Source organism: Pseudorasbora parva, chromosome 12, assembly GCF_024679245.1.
Source record: "Pseudorasbora parva isolate DD20220531a chromosome 12, ASM2467924v1, whole genome shotgun sequence".
NCBI classification, from domain to species: Eukaryota; Metazoa; Chordata; class Actinopteri; order Cypriniformes; family Gobionidae; genus Pseudorasbora; species Pseudorasbora parva.
This window is the reverse complement of record NC_090183.1, coordinates 44566578-44583118: the sequence shown is the minus strand read 5'-3', so window position 1 is coordinate 44583118 and position 16541 is coordinate 44566578. Positions and strand designations below refer to the sequence as shown.

Sequence of the window (16541 nt, the reverse complement as noted above, 5' to 3'; positions counted from 1 at the left end):
TCTCTCTCTCTCTCTCTCTCTCTCTCTCTCTCTCTCTCTCTCTCTCTCTCTCTCTCTCTCTCTTTCTCTCTCGCTCTCTCTCTCTCGGCTTGGACAGCTGTGTAAGGTCTCTCCTTGACACGTTCTGAAGAAGAATAAAATATGATTTTTCTCTCATTGTCAAAACGTATTTCTGATCCCTGTGTCAATTACACTTGGAAAAGATCTCTTTCATCTGTCTCTCCTCCTCCTCCTCCTCCTCCTCCTCCTCCTCCCCTCTTTCTTCCTCGGTGACAGTGTAACATCCTCAGATTGGAGCATTTACTGTAGAAATGGTCAGTTGTTTGTCTCAGTTAGTAAAAGCCCTTCTCTAGTGTTACACATGCTGCCGTTTGTTTGAAAAAGTTAAAGCATTGAGGTTAGTAATTCGAGGATGATCATATTGTAGTTATAATTGCTCTTTAAATGTATCATATCATTGTTTTTTTGGTCTGAATTTTTTGACCCAAAAATGAAAACTGTTATTATTTACTCTCCCTCATGCCACTTCAAAACTGTATGACTTTCCTTCATCCACTGAACGCTAAATAACATATTGTGCAGAATGTTTATGCTGCTTCTTCTTTTAATGAAACTATATACCGTTCAGTGCCTGATAACCTCAAAAAAAGCATCATAAAGGTATTATAAAGCATAGCTTTCTGAAGTCATATAAAAGCTTTCAACCAACCATTATTATTTACAGTAAACAGTTTTAATTTTGATCATCATTTTGATCACATAAAACAGCATGAATTTTTTTTAAAACTTGAAATATTGCTTAAAAGTCACTTATTTTATGTTTTTATGTTTATCATGTGACACTGAAGACTGGAGTAATGATGCTGAAAAATCAGCTTTGCATCACAGAAATTCATTATATTTTACATTATATTAAAACAGTAAATATTACTTTAAATTATAATAATATTTCATAATATTTTTTCTGTATTTTTGATCAAATAAATGCAGCCTTGATGAGCATAAGAGACTTCCTCTAAAAACATTAAAATTAGTAATGTTCCCAATATAGGATATTATGTGATTTTATGTTAATTATATTATATTATATTTTCAGTTTTCATTTTAAATTTAGTTTAAGATTGTGTCATTTTTTATAAGTGCTTTGTTTGTTTTTCCTAATCGTTTTTGTTTTGTTGTTTAAATATTTCTGTTCAGATACAGAGATTTTAGATAGACAGACAGACAGACAGACAGACAGACAGACAGACAGACATTTAATACATGATAATATTCAAAGTGCTTTAGACCAGGAATTAAAACTATAACAGGTAACATATGCATAAGATAATAATAATACAAAAAGATTTAAAATGTATATAAAAAACAAATAAGAATAAGATAAACGAGAGCAGTCAGTTTATTTAAGTGCACAGCTAATGAGCTTTAGTTAACGAAATTCTCATCACTGTATGTTTTGAACATCCACCAAAACATAAGGGTTTGAGGGTGAATAAATGATCTTGAATTTTCATTTTTGCGTAAAGCGTTCCATTAAATCTCGAAGATTGAGCAGAAATGTTGCCATGCATCTGAGCACTTAAAGACAGACCTCTATGAGCATGTGAAGTTGTCCTCAGTTTAGCCACAGGGGATTATTTTAGGTTTTCTTTTACTGTATAACATCAGTCATGGAGCAGGGATAGGCTGCAGGTGAATTACCGCGCTGGCCTCCTTTAGGTCCTCTCCTGTTGTCTCGTGATGGAGCGGTTGGTTTGTCGTCCTCCTCTTACTCCCCGTGTTTTCATCAGCTTGACCCCTCTGTACGTCTATCGCCCTCCAGACGGCCACTGCGGACGCGCCGCCGCATCTTCAAAAAACCTGACCTGGAAGTGCAAGACATTGTGGAGGGAAAACTACCTGGGCACAACAGTGGGCTGATCGTTTAAAGGGTTAGTTCACCCAAAAATGAAATGTATGTCATTAACTCCTCCCCCTAATGTCGCTCCACACCCGTAAGACCTTTAGTTTTACAAGATTCAACTCTTTTAAGTCATTTTAAATCTTTTAAGTTGAAATTACTTAAAGCGTTAGTTCACCCAAAAATGCACATCATCACAGTAGTCCATATGAGACATCAGTGGGTTAATTAGAGTCTCTTGAAGCATCCAAAATACATTTGGGTCCAAAAATAACAAAATCTACGACTTTATTCAGCATTGGCTTCTCTTCCAGGTTTGTGTTCAATCCTCAAATAAAGATTCGATCGGTTATGAATCAGTGAATTGATTCATGATTCGGATCGTGTGTCAAACTGCTGAAATCACGTGACATTGGCGATCCGAATCATTGATCAATACACTGATTCATAACCGTTTGAATCTTTATTTGAGGATTGAAAACAAACCCAGAAGAGAAGCCAATGCTGAATAAAGTCGTAGTTTTTGTTATTTTTGGACCCAAATGTATTTTTGATGCTTCAAGAGACTCTAATTAACCCACTGATGTCTCATATGGACTACTGTGATGATGTTTTTATTTCCCTTTCTGGACATGGACAGTATAGTGTGCATACACTTGCATACGCTCTCGGACTAAATATAAAATATCTTAAACTGTGTGTGAAGATGAACGGAGGTCGTACGGGTGTGGAACGACATTAGGGGGAGGAGTTAATGACAGACATTTCATTTTTAGGTGAACTAACCCTTTAACCTCTGTTGGAATATAAATATATATGTTCAATAACATGTAGTGTTGCCCTCTCTTGCCCTTCACAATGCTGGGCACTTTCTGCGATTGTGTCTCTGGAGCGGCTCCGCGGTGCCAGTCTGAGGGGCGATCGCCTCCATCAGGACCCCTGCCTCACCCACTCCCAGCTAAACGGTTGGCCACGTTGATGCCTGATGAAAAAGAAAGCGGCACGGCACACTGTTGACGGGAATGACGTCGGAGAACTCGTTCATCTCAATGTGTATCCCGAGAGTCGAGCCAGTTCTCCGACTTGCAAAAGAACGAAATTTGAACTAAATTCGCTCATCAAAGTCTTCAATCTAAAAGTGTCTGCTTTCCTATGATTCCATTATTTTGGCCAAGGCACCATAGTGGCTAACGCTGGTCTTCCCACCATGATTCCTCAGTGTTGCTATCTGGTAACGTCCCCACTGCGTTCCTGCACCTTTTGAAGAGCAGCTGATGTTCATTTGTTTCCCAGAAGCCTCCCTGTGTTCTCCAGCCTCCACTTCCCCCTGGATAATCTTGCCCGTTTCTGTTGCAGATTTTGAGTCTCTCCTGCCAAACACTTTTGAGTCAGAGGGACATGTGTTCATTGCCCCCAGGTAGCTTTGTGTGACTTCTTGAATAAGCCACGTCCTCCTGTTTTCGTGCATACGTCCATCCCTAACTTCCTTTTCAACGCACCGTAGTCACCGTAGTCTCTGTGTGTTTGCTGTGCGTAATGTGTCTTTCCATTCTAACCCAAGTGAATGTGTGTGTTTATTGTGTTTCTGTCTGTCGAGACTCCTCGCCGTCACCAATCCTAAAAAGATCTCTTTATTGTGTCGATTGAGTCTCCTAAAGCAAGCATTAAGAGCAAATGGAGAATTTTACTGTTCTGGGTTCATTACAAGTACACTCCTTAAACAATAATGAGTCCTTTTGGCATTGATGGTTCCGTAAAGAGCATTAAAGGGATAGTTCACTTTAAAAGGAAAATTCTGTCATCCTTTCCTCACCCTCAAGTTGTTTCAAACCTGTATGAATTTCTTTCTTCAGCTGAACACAAGGGAAGATATTTTGAAGAATGTCAGTAAACAAACTGGAGCCATTGACTTCCATAGTAGGAAAACAAAGTTACTATGGAAGTCAATGGCTCCAGTTAATTGTTTGGTTACTGATATTCTTGTTATGTACGTAAATCAGACACTATATCCAAGCAATATACCGAGTACAAATGTGGTACAGACCAAGACCTTCAAAAAACGTTCTAAAGACCGGTCTCGTGTACTACAACACTAGGATTGTTTAGTTATATATTGATTATTTCGTGACCCTATGATTCCCACCCCTAGTCATTAGTGCAGAGGTGTCAAGTAACGAAGTACAAATACTTCGTTACCTTACTTAAGTAGAAATTTTGGGTATCTATACTTTACTGGAGTAATTATTTTTCTGCCTACTTTTTACTTCAACTCCTTACATTTTCATGCAATTATCTGTACTTTCTACTCCTTACTTTTTAAAAATAGCCTCGTTACTCCTCTTTCATTCATCTTGTTTAAAAAAAAAACTATGCAGATAAATCGTGATAGTGTGAATTTGATTGTGGTTGGATGAGAAGTGTAAACATATACCATTCCAACACCCTAATATGTTACTACGCGATCCATCGCGCCTGCACATGACTCAAAGCACAATTCACACACGGTGTTGCCAGATTGGGCGGGTTCCAGCGGACGAGCACGCACTTTCAGTCAATCAGCAGCAGACGATCAGCTCATTCATGACAGCCAGGTTTTTAGCGGGATAACTCGTCGTAGATGTACTACATATTCAAGTGATCGCTTTGCTAAAGTTGCATACATACAGTAAAACCGTTTCTACAGTAAGGAGTGGGAGAGTGAACAAACTATCAAACATGGATTACACCTGTGACTCGGAGACTCTTTATAAATATAATCATGATTCCTGTCCATCATAATATACACACTCAGGACATCTGCAACTAGCAACCCCAACAGCTGCTGAAAGAGGTTTGAATCAATGATGAATCAATTTTGACTGGATTAAGAACTTCACAAGGGTACTGTGGTTTTGTCAGAGCAAAGCTAAGCGCATTGTTGTTATTTTTTTGTCGGCAGATTATTGTACAGTATCAATGAATTACGCATTTTGGCAGTGTATGTTTTTAACGTGTGAAATGCCTGTTAATTATGTGCTTTTTCCGATTTCTTATATTGGGCACTGTTTGCACTTAAAGTGGCTTCTTCAATAAAATATCATCACATTATTTTGGCAGTTTTGGTGACCTTTGAGCCCTGCACAGGACCTGCACAATCCTTCTTATGACACACTCCTGCAGTCATTAAAATAGTTCAGCTTTGTTTGTAATGTCCAAGTAGTTATATTTCAGTTTATTTATTTTTATTAAAGTTAATTTAGAAAAATGTTTGGATAATTGTTTGTTTGTTAATTTTTTTTAAAGTGACAACCAAGCAGTCAGTGGTCGACAGTGGGTATGAGGTTAGGGTGTAAAAAAAAAAAGTCAGGGCCCGTAGGGCTCTAAATCGTCAACTCAATCTGGCAACACTGATCACACATGTAGCCTACATTTACATTCCCATAAAGGTTATTGATAACATTACTTATAGGCAACTAGTCATCATATCTTCCGCTTCAGGAAACATGGAAATGCTCAGCAGTACACATATGGTATATGTCCATTGTACTAAAATGCATTAATTTTTAATGGGTATATATGCAGCTGAACAGGTAGCCAGTGCCTCCCAAATTTTCAACATTAACATTTTAATATAACATTATAGTCATTATGGGCCTTTAGAAAAATGTTTTTTGAGGAGGTGGGGTAGTGCGCTATAGGCCCCTGTGGTGTGGCCTAAGCTTTTGTCTTTAATGGCATTTTTTTCCTTACATTACTTTTACTTTTATACTTTAAGTAGTTTTGAAAACCAGTACTTTTACACTTTTACTTAAGTAAAAAGCCTGAGTTGATACTTCAAACTTCTACAGAAGTATTTTTAAACCCTAGTATCTATACTTCCACTTGAGTAATGAATGTGAGTACTTTTGACACCTCTGCATTAGTGTATTATAATAAATGCGAGTTTTGCTTGTTTTACAAACTTTGAGGCATACGTTGAAAGTGTTTGCTGTGGTAATGTAGCTGTTGGTAAAGTTGAACTTGTTATGAACCTGGAAAGTTCCCTTAAATCTCCTGCTTGACAGATTTTTAACCTGAGGAGAAAAAGACCCCAGTAATCTCACATCTCCTTTAGATTTCAGAAGAGATCTCAACGGTGTCTCAAAACAGCATCTTTACATTTGACCAAAGTGTGCAGTTACTGTCATTTGAAGTCAAATGTTCAATCTTTGCAATGCACAATTTTATAGCTCAAAATTAATACAAGGAAGATATAAAGTTCATACTTTGATCTTGAAAGCGAGTGGTAAATGTCTTCTGTGTTTGACTTGATTGTCGTCTGCTGTCCTGGATCAGTTTCAGCAGATTCTCCTCATGTCTTCTCCACATCTCATCGCCGCAGCTCGCACGCGCGTCTCCTCTGTGTCTGTGTGCATGGACTTCTCCTCACTTCACAGGGGAAGGTTCACTTTATTTGCATGTTAAAGCACTGACAGATCTAGAGTAGTTCACATGCATGAGTCTGTGAATGATCATTTCTCTCTGTGTGTTTGTCTTTTGCATACACTCTAAAAAATACTGCACTCTAAAAAAAATTCTGAGTAAAAAAAAACAATGTTGGGTCAAAAATGGACTAACCCAGCAGTTGGGTTGTTTTAACCCAGCGATTGGGTTGTCCTAAGCAAATATTTAACCCAACCGCAGGATTTAAACAACCCTATCACTGGGTTAAAACAACCCAATTGCTGGGTTAGTCCATATTTGACCCAACATTGGATTAAAACAACCCAGCATTTTTTAGAGTGTGGGTCAAAAACAACCCAAGTTTGGTTGAAAATGGACTAACCCAACAATTGGGTTGTTTTAACCCAACAGTTGAGTTGTTTTAACCCTGCAATTGGGTTGTTTTAAACCAGCGGTTGGGTTAAATGTTGCTTAAAACAACCCAGTTTCTGGGTTAAAACGACCCAATTGCTGGGTTAGTCCATATTTGACCCAACATTGGGTTAAAACAACCCAGCATTTTTTAGAGTGTGGGTTAAAAACAACCCAAGTTGGATTGAAAATGGACTAACCCAACAATTGGGTTGTTTTAACCCAACGGTTGAGTTGTTTTAACCCCGCAATTGGGTTGTTTTAAACCAGCGGTTGGGTTAAATGTTGCTTAAGACAACCCAGTTGCTGGGTTAAAACAACCCAATTGTTGGGTTAGTCCATTTTCAACCCAACTTGGGTTGTTTTTAGTCCAGCAATTTTTTATAGTGATATATACACTCCAAAAATCATGTTCTTAGCCAGTCTTGATCTCCGGTTAAAACATCTTTGAAACGAGAGAGTTAACTGAGATTTTATGAGAATGCATCTTGTGTATTTTAGGCAAAAGTGCACTTGTTTTTAGTGAGTTTATGCTTAAATCTACAGTGAATCCAGACAAAATACACTGTGGTTTTACCTTATCTTGTTTTAAGGATGTTTTGATTAAGTACTGGTTAAGAATATGTTGGTTTTTTTTGCAGTTATAAATGTATTTGGTGTTTTGTGTGTGTTTAAGATTAACGTGAAATTAGCCAAGTGAAATATGTCAGTGCAAAACTCTCACTGTCTATAAAGGTTGTGCAGTCTGTACTGTTCATGATGTTGATCTGTAAGCGAGAGTGTCCTGTCAGTGAGGAATGGTGTGTGTTTTCCTCAGGGAATACTGCAAAGAACTGGAGCTTTCCAACAACAACACGGAGTTCCTGCTGAACTTCATCGCTCTGATGGAGAAGGTCACGCCTGACTCCAAACAATGTGAGTCCCACAGATCTCACAAACACTCGTATTCTCGTCCCTCTTCCCAGTGTGTGAACTATTCACTGACTTTACCACTTTTTAAAGGATTGTGGAAGAATCTTTTTGCACTACCAAACTGTCTTTTGCCATCTTTAGTACAGTTAACCAAACATCAGCTTACTCCCTGCTGGAAAGAACATCTTAATCCAGCCTTGCTGGTCTGAACAGGTTTGAACTGGTCTGGCTGGTTTTAGCTGACTTGCCTAAGCTGAGAAACCAGCTGAGACCACTTTAAACCACATACGAATCTGTTTAATACACTACTAACATAACCTAATTATATCATGTCAGTGTTATTTAGGGGCCAAGCACCGAAGATATGTAACACTGTTCTCATTGTTATTATTATTATGCTATGGAAGTCCATAGAACCACAGTTATGAAATTTGGCACGCTGATAGAAGACATTCTGAATTGTCACCATAGCAAATTTGGAGTCTCTAAGTCAATCCCTCTAGCACCACCAACTGTCCAAAGTTGCAACTTTTGAACCGCAAAGGCTTAGCCTGGATGCCAGCCAAACTTAGCCCCGCCCACAACATTTTTTAGGTCGGGCGGTTCGGTCTGGCCTCGCTCCATAGAGGAGTAATTATCCCCGAACAGAAACTCTTCTGACCAATGAGATCATCAGGGCGGGCTTTAGCCGATGACGGACAGATGATCAACAGTACCGTAATCATCACGTCATCAAAGGGGCTTGGGTTATATTTGTTCGAATCCTAAACGGAGAGCTTGTTCGTATCTGCATCACCTTCACTATTTCTCTCAGAAATGATGATCATGTTGGGTAAGTGCTCTGTGTATCAATAAATTATTTTATTTTTTAACAAACCCGGCTAAGATCATTTATTCCAGCGCACGTGCAAACAGGGTTGCCACGTTTTTACAACTAAACCCGCCAACTACTAGCCCTAAACAATAGCTTCTCGGGGGGTTCTCCGGGGGAAAAATGGTGTTTGGGGGTAAAATGTGTGTTATTTTGGCAAGGTTGCTGCTAAAATTCGCAGTCATGGGTCTATATATCACAATAGTCGCTTCAACCTGCGGACATAGAAAACAACCCGCGGGGGGGGGGGGGGGGGGGGGATTTGGCAACACAGTGCAGTTGAGCTCTGTTGACGTCGCTTCGTTGCTCTGATTGGTTGTTGGTCTGTCCAATCCTGGTTGGGTTGAATCACGGCCCATAATCACAGCCCAATGGAGCATCAGACTCATATTCTGACTAGAGCTGAGTATGACCACGGCAGGCTAGTAAAGGCTAGAAATTTCAAGTAAAGACTCCTTGGCTCAAGGGGATTTGATTGAACCATATGACGTCATTTTTAGTAGTGCCATCTTTCCTGCCAAAAAAAATTACTTTTTTGGAACTCCTCCTAGACGGTTTATCAGATTTGCCCGAAAATTTAACCAGATCATCTTCAGACAATGCCAGCAACAACAAAAAAAGAAGTAATTTAAGTCGCTTCATCAAACTGTTTTTGAATATCAACTTTTACGAAGCGCTTGTGAAAATAGACATAAGCCTGTATCGCCGCAACACGTTATCGTATTCTGACCAAACTTGGTGCAGATCATAACAAGCGAGACGTCACCAGAAAAATCAGAATCATGGCAGGTTGTTTAAACGAAAATGGCAAAATGTTCAAATTTTGATAGAAAGTGGCAAGAAAATGCAATCAAAGTCAAGTGTGGGTAATTTTTAATAAACATAAATACAAATGTCTATAACTCCTGAACAAAATGAGATATTTTCACCAATCTTGACATGCTTATGTATGGGGGCACTCTGAGGACACATAAAATTGGTGGGACTGAGCCACTTGGTGGCGCTATAATTAAACAAAACATGAAATTGTCTCTAACTCAATGTATTTATGTGGGTTTTCAACTTTTTTGCCTAAAATTGTCTCCAAATGTTGTGTTTGGCCCCAATAATTAATGCTTGCAGCTATAATATTTATATTGTATTTATTGAGCTTTATTTCAATTGCTGAACATGTTTTTTTATATATATATATATATTTTAGTGTTAGTTGACAATAACAACACTGACTGTAATTCTGAATCTCTCTGACTAATTCTTAAACTCATCTTAATAAACTCTTCTTGTATTAAGATATCAACTCATATATCATAATATTATCATCATTATTCCACACAGGTGACAATTTCTTGCTGCATAATCTGATCTTGGACACGGGCATCATTAAACAGCTGGTAGATAAAGTCTGGAAAACCAAGGACCTCAACACGTACGTTTGTATTCAGGATGAACCACCGAATCTCCTGAATTTCACTCTTATTTTATCATCTCAAGCACAAAAGCACATGCATTAGAGCTAGAGGGGCTGTAAATGTGAGTAAATGTGTGTGTTGTGTTACTCCAGGTACGGCTTTCTGGCCGTGTTTGCAGCCACAGATGGAGGCATCACTCGAGTGTTCCCTAATAAGTGAGTCTGGTTCTTTTTTTGTTTTTGCCACTGATATTGTAAATAGCTGCTGAGGTAAAGGTGTGTGTGTGTGTGTCTGTGTGTGTTTGTGTGCGCGTGCGTGTGTGTACGTGTGTGTGTACATCAGGGCTGCTGAGACCTGGGAGGAAGATCCAGAGCCATTTAATGCTAGTTACTACCGTCGCAGTCTGGACAACAAGGGCTACATCTTCAGGGCCCCGTATCGCACCGGTGAGTGTGTGTGTTATTACAGCACACAGAAACACACACCAGACACTAAACAGTCTTTACAGGCACAAAGTGCAATTAAAGTAATACCTTTAATATGAAGGAAAAGAAGAAAATTATTTTTATAAATAATAATTATTGTTATTAAAATAAAAAAGTAATATATTTGTATATTATTAAATATATACTATATTATAAAAAAGTCATTCTTTTTTTATTTAGCTAATTACTACTACTAATAAAATTAATTATATATATATATATATATATATATATATATATATATATATATATATATATATATATAACAGTTATAAAATAATTATTATCAATAGTAACTATACTGTATCAATCAATCAATCAACTTTATTTATATAGTGCTTTTACAGTGCCGATTGTTTCAATGCAGCTTCACAGTGTTAAACAGGACAATATTACAACAAAATTAGATTTGGCTGTACAGTCGTTCTGGAGTAAACAGTGATGTTATCAGCTTATTTTAATTTATCATAGAGCGACAATGTTGGCAGATCAGTATTATAGTTTATAGAATTAAATAAGACCTATTTAATTAATTTTATTTATATATTTAGTAGGGCCGTGACTTTAACGCGTTAATTAATTACGCAAAAAAAAAAAAAAAAAAAAATTAACCACACTTATTTTTGCACCGCGGAACGTTTTTCAATGAATGAGTTTCGACGGACCGATTATACTGGAACACCAACTAGCGCCCCGGAGTCACGACAACAACAAACCATGAGTGAACATGACATGAGCGAAGAAGCTGATGAGACTGCTTTGCTCGGCCCCGTGGATGGGAAATTTTGTTTTAAAAAACGAAAGAATGGAAGCGTCGTCAAGAGCATGGTTGTGTGCAAGCTATACAACAAGGAATTTGCGTATCACCGCAGCACATCGAGCCTCAAATATCACAAATATGCTTTTGCTACACTTAATGGCAAACATTGCGCTGGTCTGCTGGACTGAAATAAATAAACTATATTTTGTTGATTAAGCTTATGTATTCAGTCATTATTCAATGGTATACTAAAAATACATGTGAAAAATTACTTCTCATTGTTCTCAGGTCAAATATTTATATGCAATTAAAATGCAATTAATTTCGATTAATTAATTACTAAGCCTCTAATTAATTAGATTAATTTTTTTAATCGAGTCCCGGCCCTAATATTTAGTTGAATAACTTAGATCATAATTTTAGTGTATATTGTATATTTATTTATTTATTTTAATTAATCGATTAAATTAGAAAATTATACATTTTATTTGATATTAGATTATTATTTTATTTAGTATTAGATTAAAATTTGTTAGTTAAAATATTTTTTTTATTAGAATCACAGTAGGCTATCATTTATACATTATAAATGTTATGATTGAATTGTTTTTTGGTGTGTATTTTTTCCCCAGGCAATGATGACTTACTGAATCCAGAGAACGACACCATCGGCATTCTGGTTAGCACAGCAGTGGACATCACCATAGGAACCAGAAACATCAAACCTGCAGGTACATTAAAACTCCCGACAGATGACAAAATATCCCATCAGGTCCACATGGAGGCCTTTTAAACCAGACAGATGGCACAGCTTGTGTGTGCAAACAAAGGCACGATCGAATGTGGGATTTGATATGATACTTTAATATCTTAAGTACTTCATCTTATCCAGTAGATGGGTGGATTTCTGTCTTTTACTGTCGTGACAGCAGCCATATTTGAATGCATGATCTTTCTCGCTGCAATAAATCCTGAGACATTTTGCCATTTTTTGACTGCAACTCTCCAGTGATATCCTGAGGTTCCTGCCAGAGCTCATGATCATCATGTTCCATTAGGATTACCTGACAGCTGGATTAGCACAGATAAGAGCTGCTTTAGCAATCTGGCTTTAGAAGAATGACTTATTCTGAACATCGTTGTAAAGTACTCTGTTGAATTGTTGATCTTGCCAAAGTAAAGTTATCACAGATTCATATCACAGATTCATTTTAATCGTAAGGGAGGGTGGAAAACCCCATTAAAATATTGAAGTTGTAGACCGGGCCGTATTCTTAAAGCTTCTAGGAATCCTCTCAGAAAGAGCCATTCAAGACGGATCTGACATCTGAGAGCAACTCTGAGCGAGGAAAATACAAACACTTTTATCTTGGTGAGGAGGCGGGGCTGACCCTGTTGCCTCAGTCTTTTGAAGACTGTGATTGGTTGGTTGCCCAGCAAGGAAAAAAAAGACCATAAGTATAGGGCATACATAAACCTTCACTTTGAAATTACAGCCGTCATTTTTCCTGTTTTACAGTACCCTCTCTCACACACACACACACACACACACACAAACACATTATATATATATATATATATATATACAGGGCTTGACATTAACGCTTGTCCGGGACAAGTGGATTTTTTGAAGGGACAAGTGAAAGAGAATTTTACTTGCCCGACGGACAAGAGCCTGATTAAAACCAAAAATAACTAACATTAGCGAATCACCAAAATGCAAGAATGATTGTGCATTAATTTAGTGCAAGTGCCGATCGATAGTGGATAATAATATATAATGAAATGATAACAAATTCGCGCTGTTGACACTTGTGCAGCCTCTCGAGGAGAAATTACAACACAAGCGTTTAAGCTGTTTCCTGAATACAATCACGACTAAAGTGACTCTGATTTCATATGACAGTTTCATAAACAATACATTAACATTCACTTAAAGTCACTTATATTTTAGATGCAATATTGAGTGTGTTTGTTCTATTTCAGCAGCGAAAATCGTTCACAGCAGAACCGTAACTTTTCTCACAGCAGCAAGTGTGTTGCTGAACGATTCAGTGTTTGAATGAATCGTTTGAATAAACGACTCAGTGACTCGCTCATTAAGACGGTCACCTGCTGCCACCTACTGGAGGTTTAGTTTCATGTTCAAACATAGCCTACTTTCCAACATTTGTTATTTGTCTATTCAAAACTACAAATCTCAAAATATTATTTAATGCAGTTGTAATTTTTCTGTGTAAATTATTTGATTTGATTAGTAACAGCCCTTATATTTTCTTATTTTAATTTAATGTATTGATCAAATTTAACAATATAAAATGAAACCTGAAGCAGAGCCTTTATTTAATAAGATTAGGGGGAAAATTCTCTTTATAAAAGGTAAAAATATCATAAATATTTAAAATCACAAATATGCATATTTAAATATGTCAAAGCTGATTGAACACTGGGGAGAATATTGCTTCGGAATAAATTATATTTACAACGCACGCACACACGAAAAAATACAAAATATTGAACTTTTTGAAGCAATTTGAACTTATTGAAGTGAATGAATGATTAGCACATAAACATGAATATATATATATTCTTTATTTTTTATTTACCATTTATCAAATAATTTTATTTAATAGGAAATGAACAGCAACACAATAAGGTTCTGAAATTGCTGTAATTGTGCGATCTCTTTGCTTACAGGTGGTTGTGACAGACCAAAATCATAATTTTTCCAGTTGCCAAACATGTTAATGTAAGAGATTATCTCCATTTCTGTCGGAGATGTTGGCGTGTCTCTAATAAGATCAGTCACAAACATGATCTCTGATCTAATGTGTAGTGTCTTATTAACTCACTCATGCATTGTGTGCAACACATTTCTTCTCTTTCTTCAATTTTCGACCATTTTCTCCGCAGCTAAAGAAACTGTTAAACCTCTTAAAAGTCCTCATCCGTCCTCCTCACACTGTTGGACCTCAAGACCTCTTCTAAGGGGTTAAGATGCTTTCTGAATTACTTTCTTCTTTACTAGGATTTGTTTCTTTAATTTTAAGAAGTGTACGCCGACCTGTCAAATGATTTTCTTAGACTTTTGTCACTATGAGCTACTCTTTGCATTGAGATTGTTCATGAGTATGGGCCCTGAGGCTTTAGAGTTTCTTTTTCTGTCTTGTACTATTTTAGTTTTGGGTGTGAAGCTTGATCTTGAGGCTTGGACTGACAAATTCAAGATCTTGGCGAGCAACCACACCGAAAGCAACCGGCAGGGTTCTCAAACGGTAAAATGCACATCTCTCTCACACACACAATCACACACACACACACACACACACACACACACACACACACACACACACACACACACACACACACACACACAAACACACGTTTGTTTTTGTGAAATGTGGGGACATTCCTTAGCGTAATGGTTTTTATATTGTACAAATCGTATTTTATATTCCCTACACTGCCCCTACCTCTAAACCTACCCCACACACACACACACACACACACTGCCCCTACCCCTAAACCTAGCCATCACAGGAAACATTCTGCATTTTTACTTTCTCAAAAAAAAGTTTTTAAGCCTTTTGAAAAGTGGGGACATGGGTAATGTCCTCATATTTCACCCTCTCCTGTAATACCTGTGTCATACCCATGCCATTATACACATTTGTGTCCTCATATTTCACAAAAAACATGCCCACACACACACACACACACACACACACAGAGAGAGTACTATTTCTAAATACTGTTGTTCCTGCCTGACAGTGTGGACCAACCAGTGGCTGTGAAATGGACTGTGAAGCCAACAGTGATGTAAGAGACTCTTAATACACTCAGTCATTCAATACTGAGAGCTGTAGATCAGATCCACACATCCTCATTCACATCCTTCTTTTTAGACTTTCTCCATTACGTGTATCTGGAACTATGACCGATCGATCTAGTGATTTTCCATTATTTTCTGTTTAAACTGACTGATGCATGGTGCCTGTCTGACATAAAGCCACGTGTTGTGTAAGTACAGTAAAGTGTGTATTAAAGCTGTCCTTGTCTTTGCAGGATTTGCTTTGTTATCTGATAGATGACGGCGGCTTCCTCATCATGTCCAATCAGAAAGACCACTGGAATAAGGTCAGGAGGCTCAACAGGACAGCGATGTGAAAACAGACTGCATTTGCTCCCGTTTTTCACCCTGTGCTCTTCCTCTTTTATCTGTAGATTGGGATGTTCTTTAGCGAAGTCGACCCCACTCTCTTTTACGCCCTCTACAACAACTCCTTCTACAAACGCAAGCAGTCCTATGACTATCAGTCAGTGTGTGACCCCGTGCCCAGCAGCAACACAGGGGCCGCCCCACGAGGAGTGTTTGTGGTAAGAGGATGGATGGATGGATGGATGGATGGATGGATGGATGGATGGATGGATTAAGTGATGGATTAATGGATGGATTAAATGTTGAATGGATGGATGGATGGATTAATGGATGAATGGATGGATTAAATGATGGATTGATGGATGGATGGATGGATGGATGGATGGATGGATGGATGGATGGATGGATGGATGGATGGATGGATGGATGGATGGATGGATTAATGGATGGATGGATGGGTGGATGGATGGATGGATGGATGGATGGAAGGATGGATGGATGGATGGATGGATTGATAGATTAATGGATGGATTAGTGGATGGATGGATGAAAGGATTTATAAATGGATGGATGGATGGATTTATGGATGGATAGTTGGATTGATGGGTGGATTTATGGATAATAAAATAAATAACTAAATAAAACAATGAAATTGACAAAAGCACACCATTTTTATTTAAATTAAAATGAAAACTTTTAAACTGAACATTTCAAAATATGGATAAATACTATAATAGTATATGTACAACGAAGATACCAATGACCGAATGTTTGGATGGATCGAAGGATGAATAAATGGATAGACTGATAAAGATGTGTGTGTGTGTGTGTGTGTCAGGTGTGTATTTGAGTGGATAATGAACATGTCATGTGTTTCCTCTCAGCCTACTATTGCTGATGTGTTAAATGTCGCCTGGTGGACGTCAGCGGCTGCCTGGTGAGTTTCTGTCTCACACTCATTTATAATGTATGATCTCAATGATGTGAACGTGCTAACACAGGAGTGTGTGTGTGTGTGTGTGTTATGCTTAGGTCAGTGCTGCAGCAGATGCTGTATGGATTCACCTATCAGAGTTGGTTCATGACAGGTGTGTGACAATTACATTGATTTTAAAAGCTTGTTGTTTGAGTGAATCAATACGAAGACAAATGTGTGTGTGCGTGTGTGTGTGTGTGTGTGTGTGTGTGTGTGTGTGTGTGTGTGTGTGTGTG

General features: G+C 37.8%; 1 protein-coding gene across 2 annotated transcripts in view; it reads left to right on the top strand.

Annotated features, from left to right (window-relative positions):
* cacna2d2a (calcium channel, voltage-dependent, alpha 2/delta subunit 2a) overlaps positions 1 to 16541 on the top strand; it is a 320181-nt gene that overhangs the window by 300427 nt on the left and 3213 nt on the right. For both annotated transcript variants that reach the window (XM_067460456.1, XM_067460455.1), the window contains 12 exons: positions 3257 to 3317; positions 7551 to 7648; positions 9852 to 9942; positions 10078 to 10140; positions 10268 to 10371; positions 11803 to 11901; positions 14351 to 14445; positions 14942 to 14989; positions 15236 to 15307; positions 15395 to 15547; positions 16214 to 16266; positions 16362 to 16417. In XM_067460456.1, coding sequence (XP_067316557.1) covers positions 3257 to 3317; positions 7551 to 7648; positions 9852 to 9942; positions 10078 to 10140; positions 10268 to 10371; positions 11803 to 11901; positions 14351 to 14445; positions 14942 to 14989; positions 15236 to 15307; positions 15395 to 15547; positions 16214 to 16266; positions 16362 to 16417 — 993 coding nt within the window. The remainder of the gene's footprint in view (positions 1 to 3256; positions 3318 to 7550; positions 7649 to 9851; positions 9943 to 10077; positions 10141 to 10267; positions 10372 to 11802; positions 11902 to 14350; positions 14446 to 14941; positions 14990 to 15235; positions 15308 to 15394; positions 15548 to 16213; positions 16267 to 16361; positions 16418 to 16541) is intronic.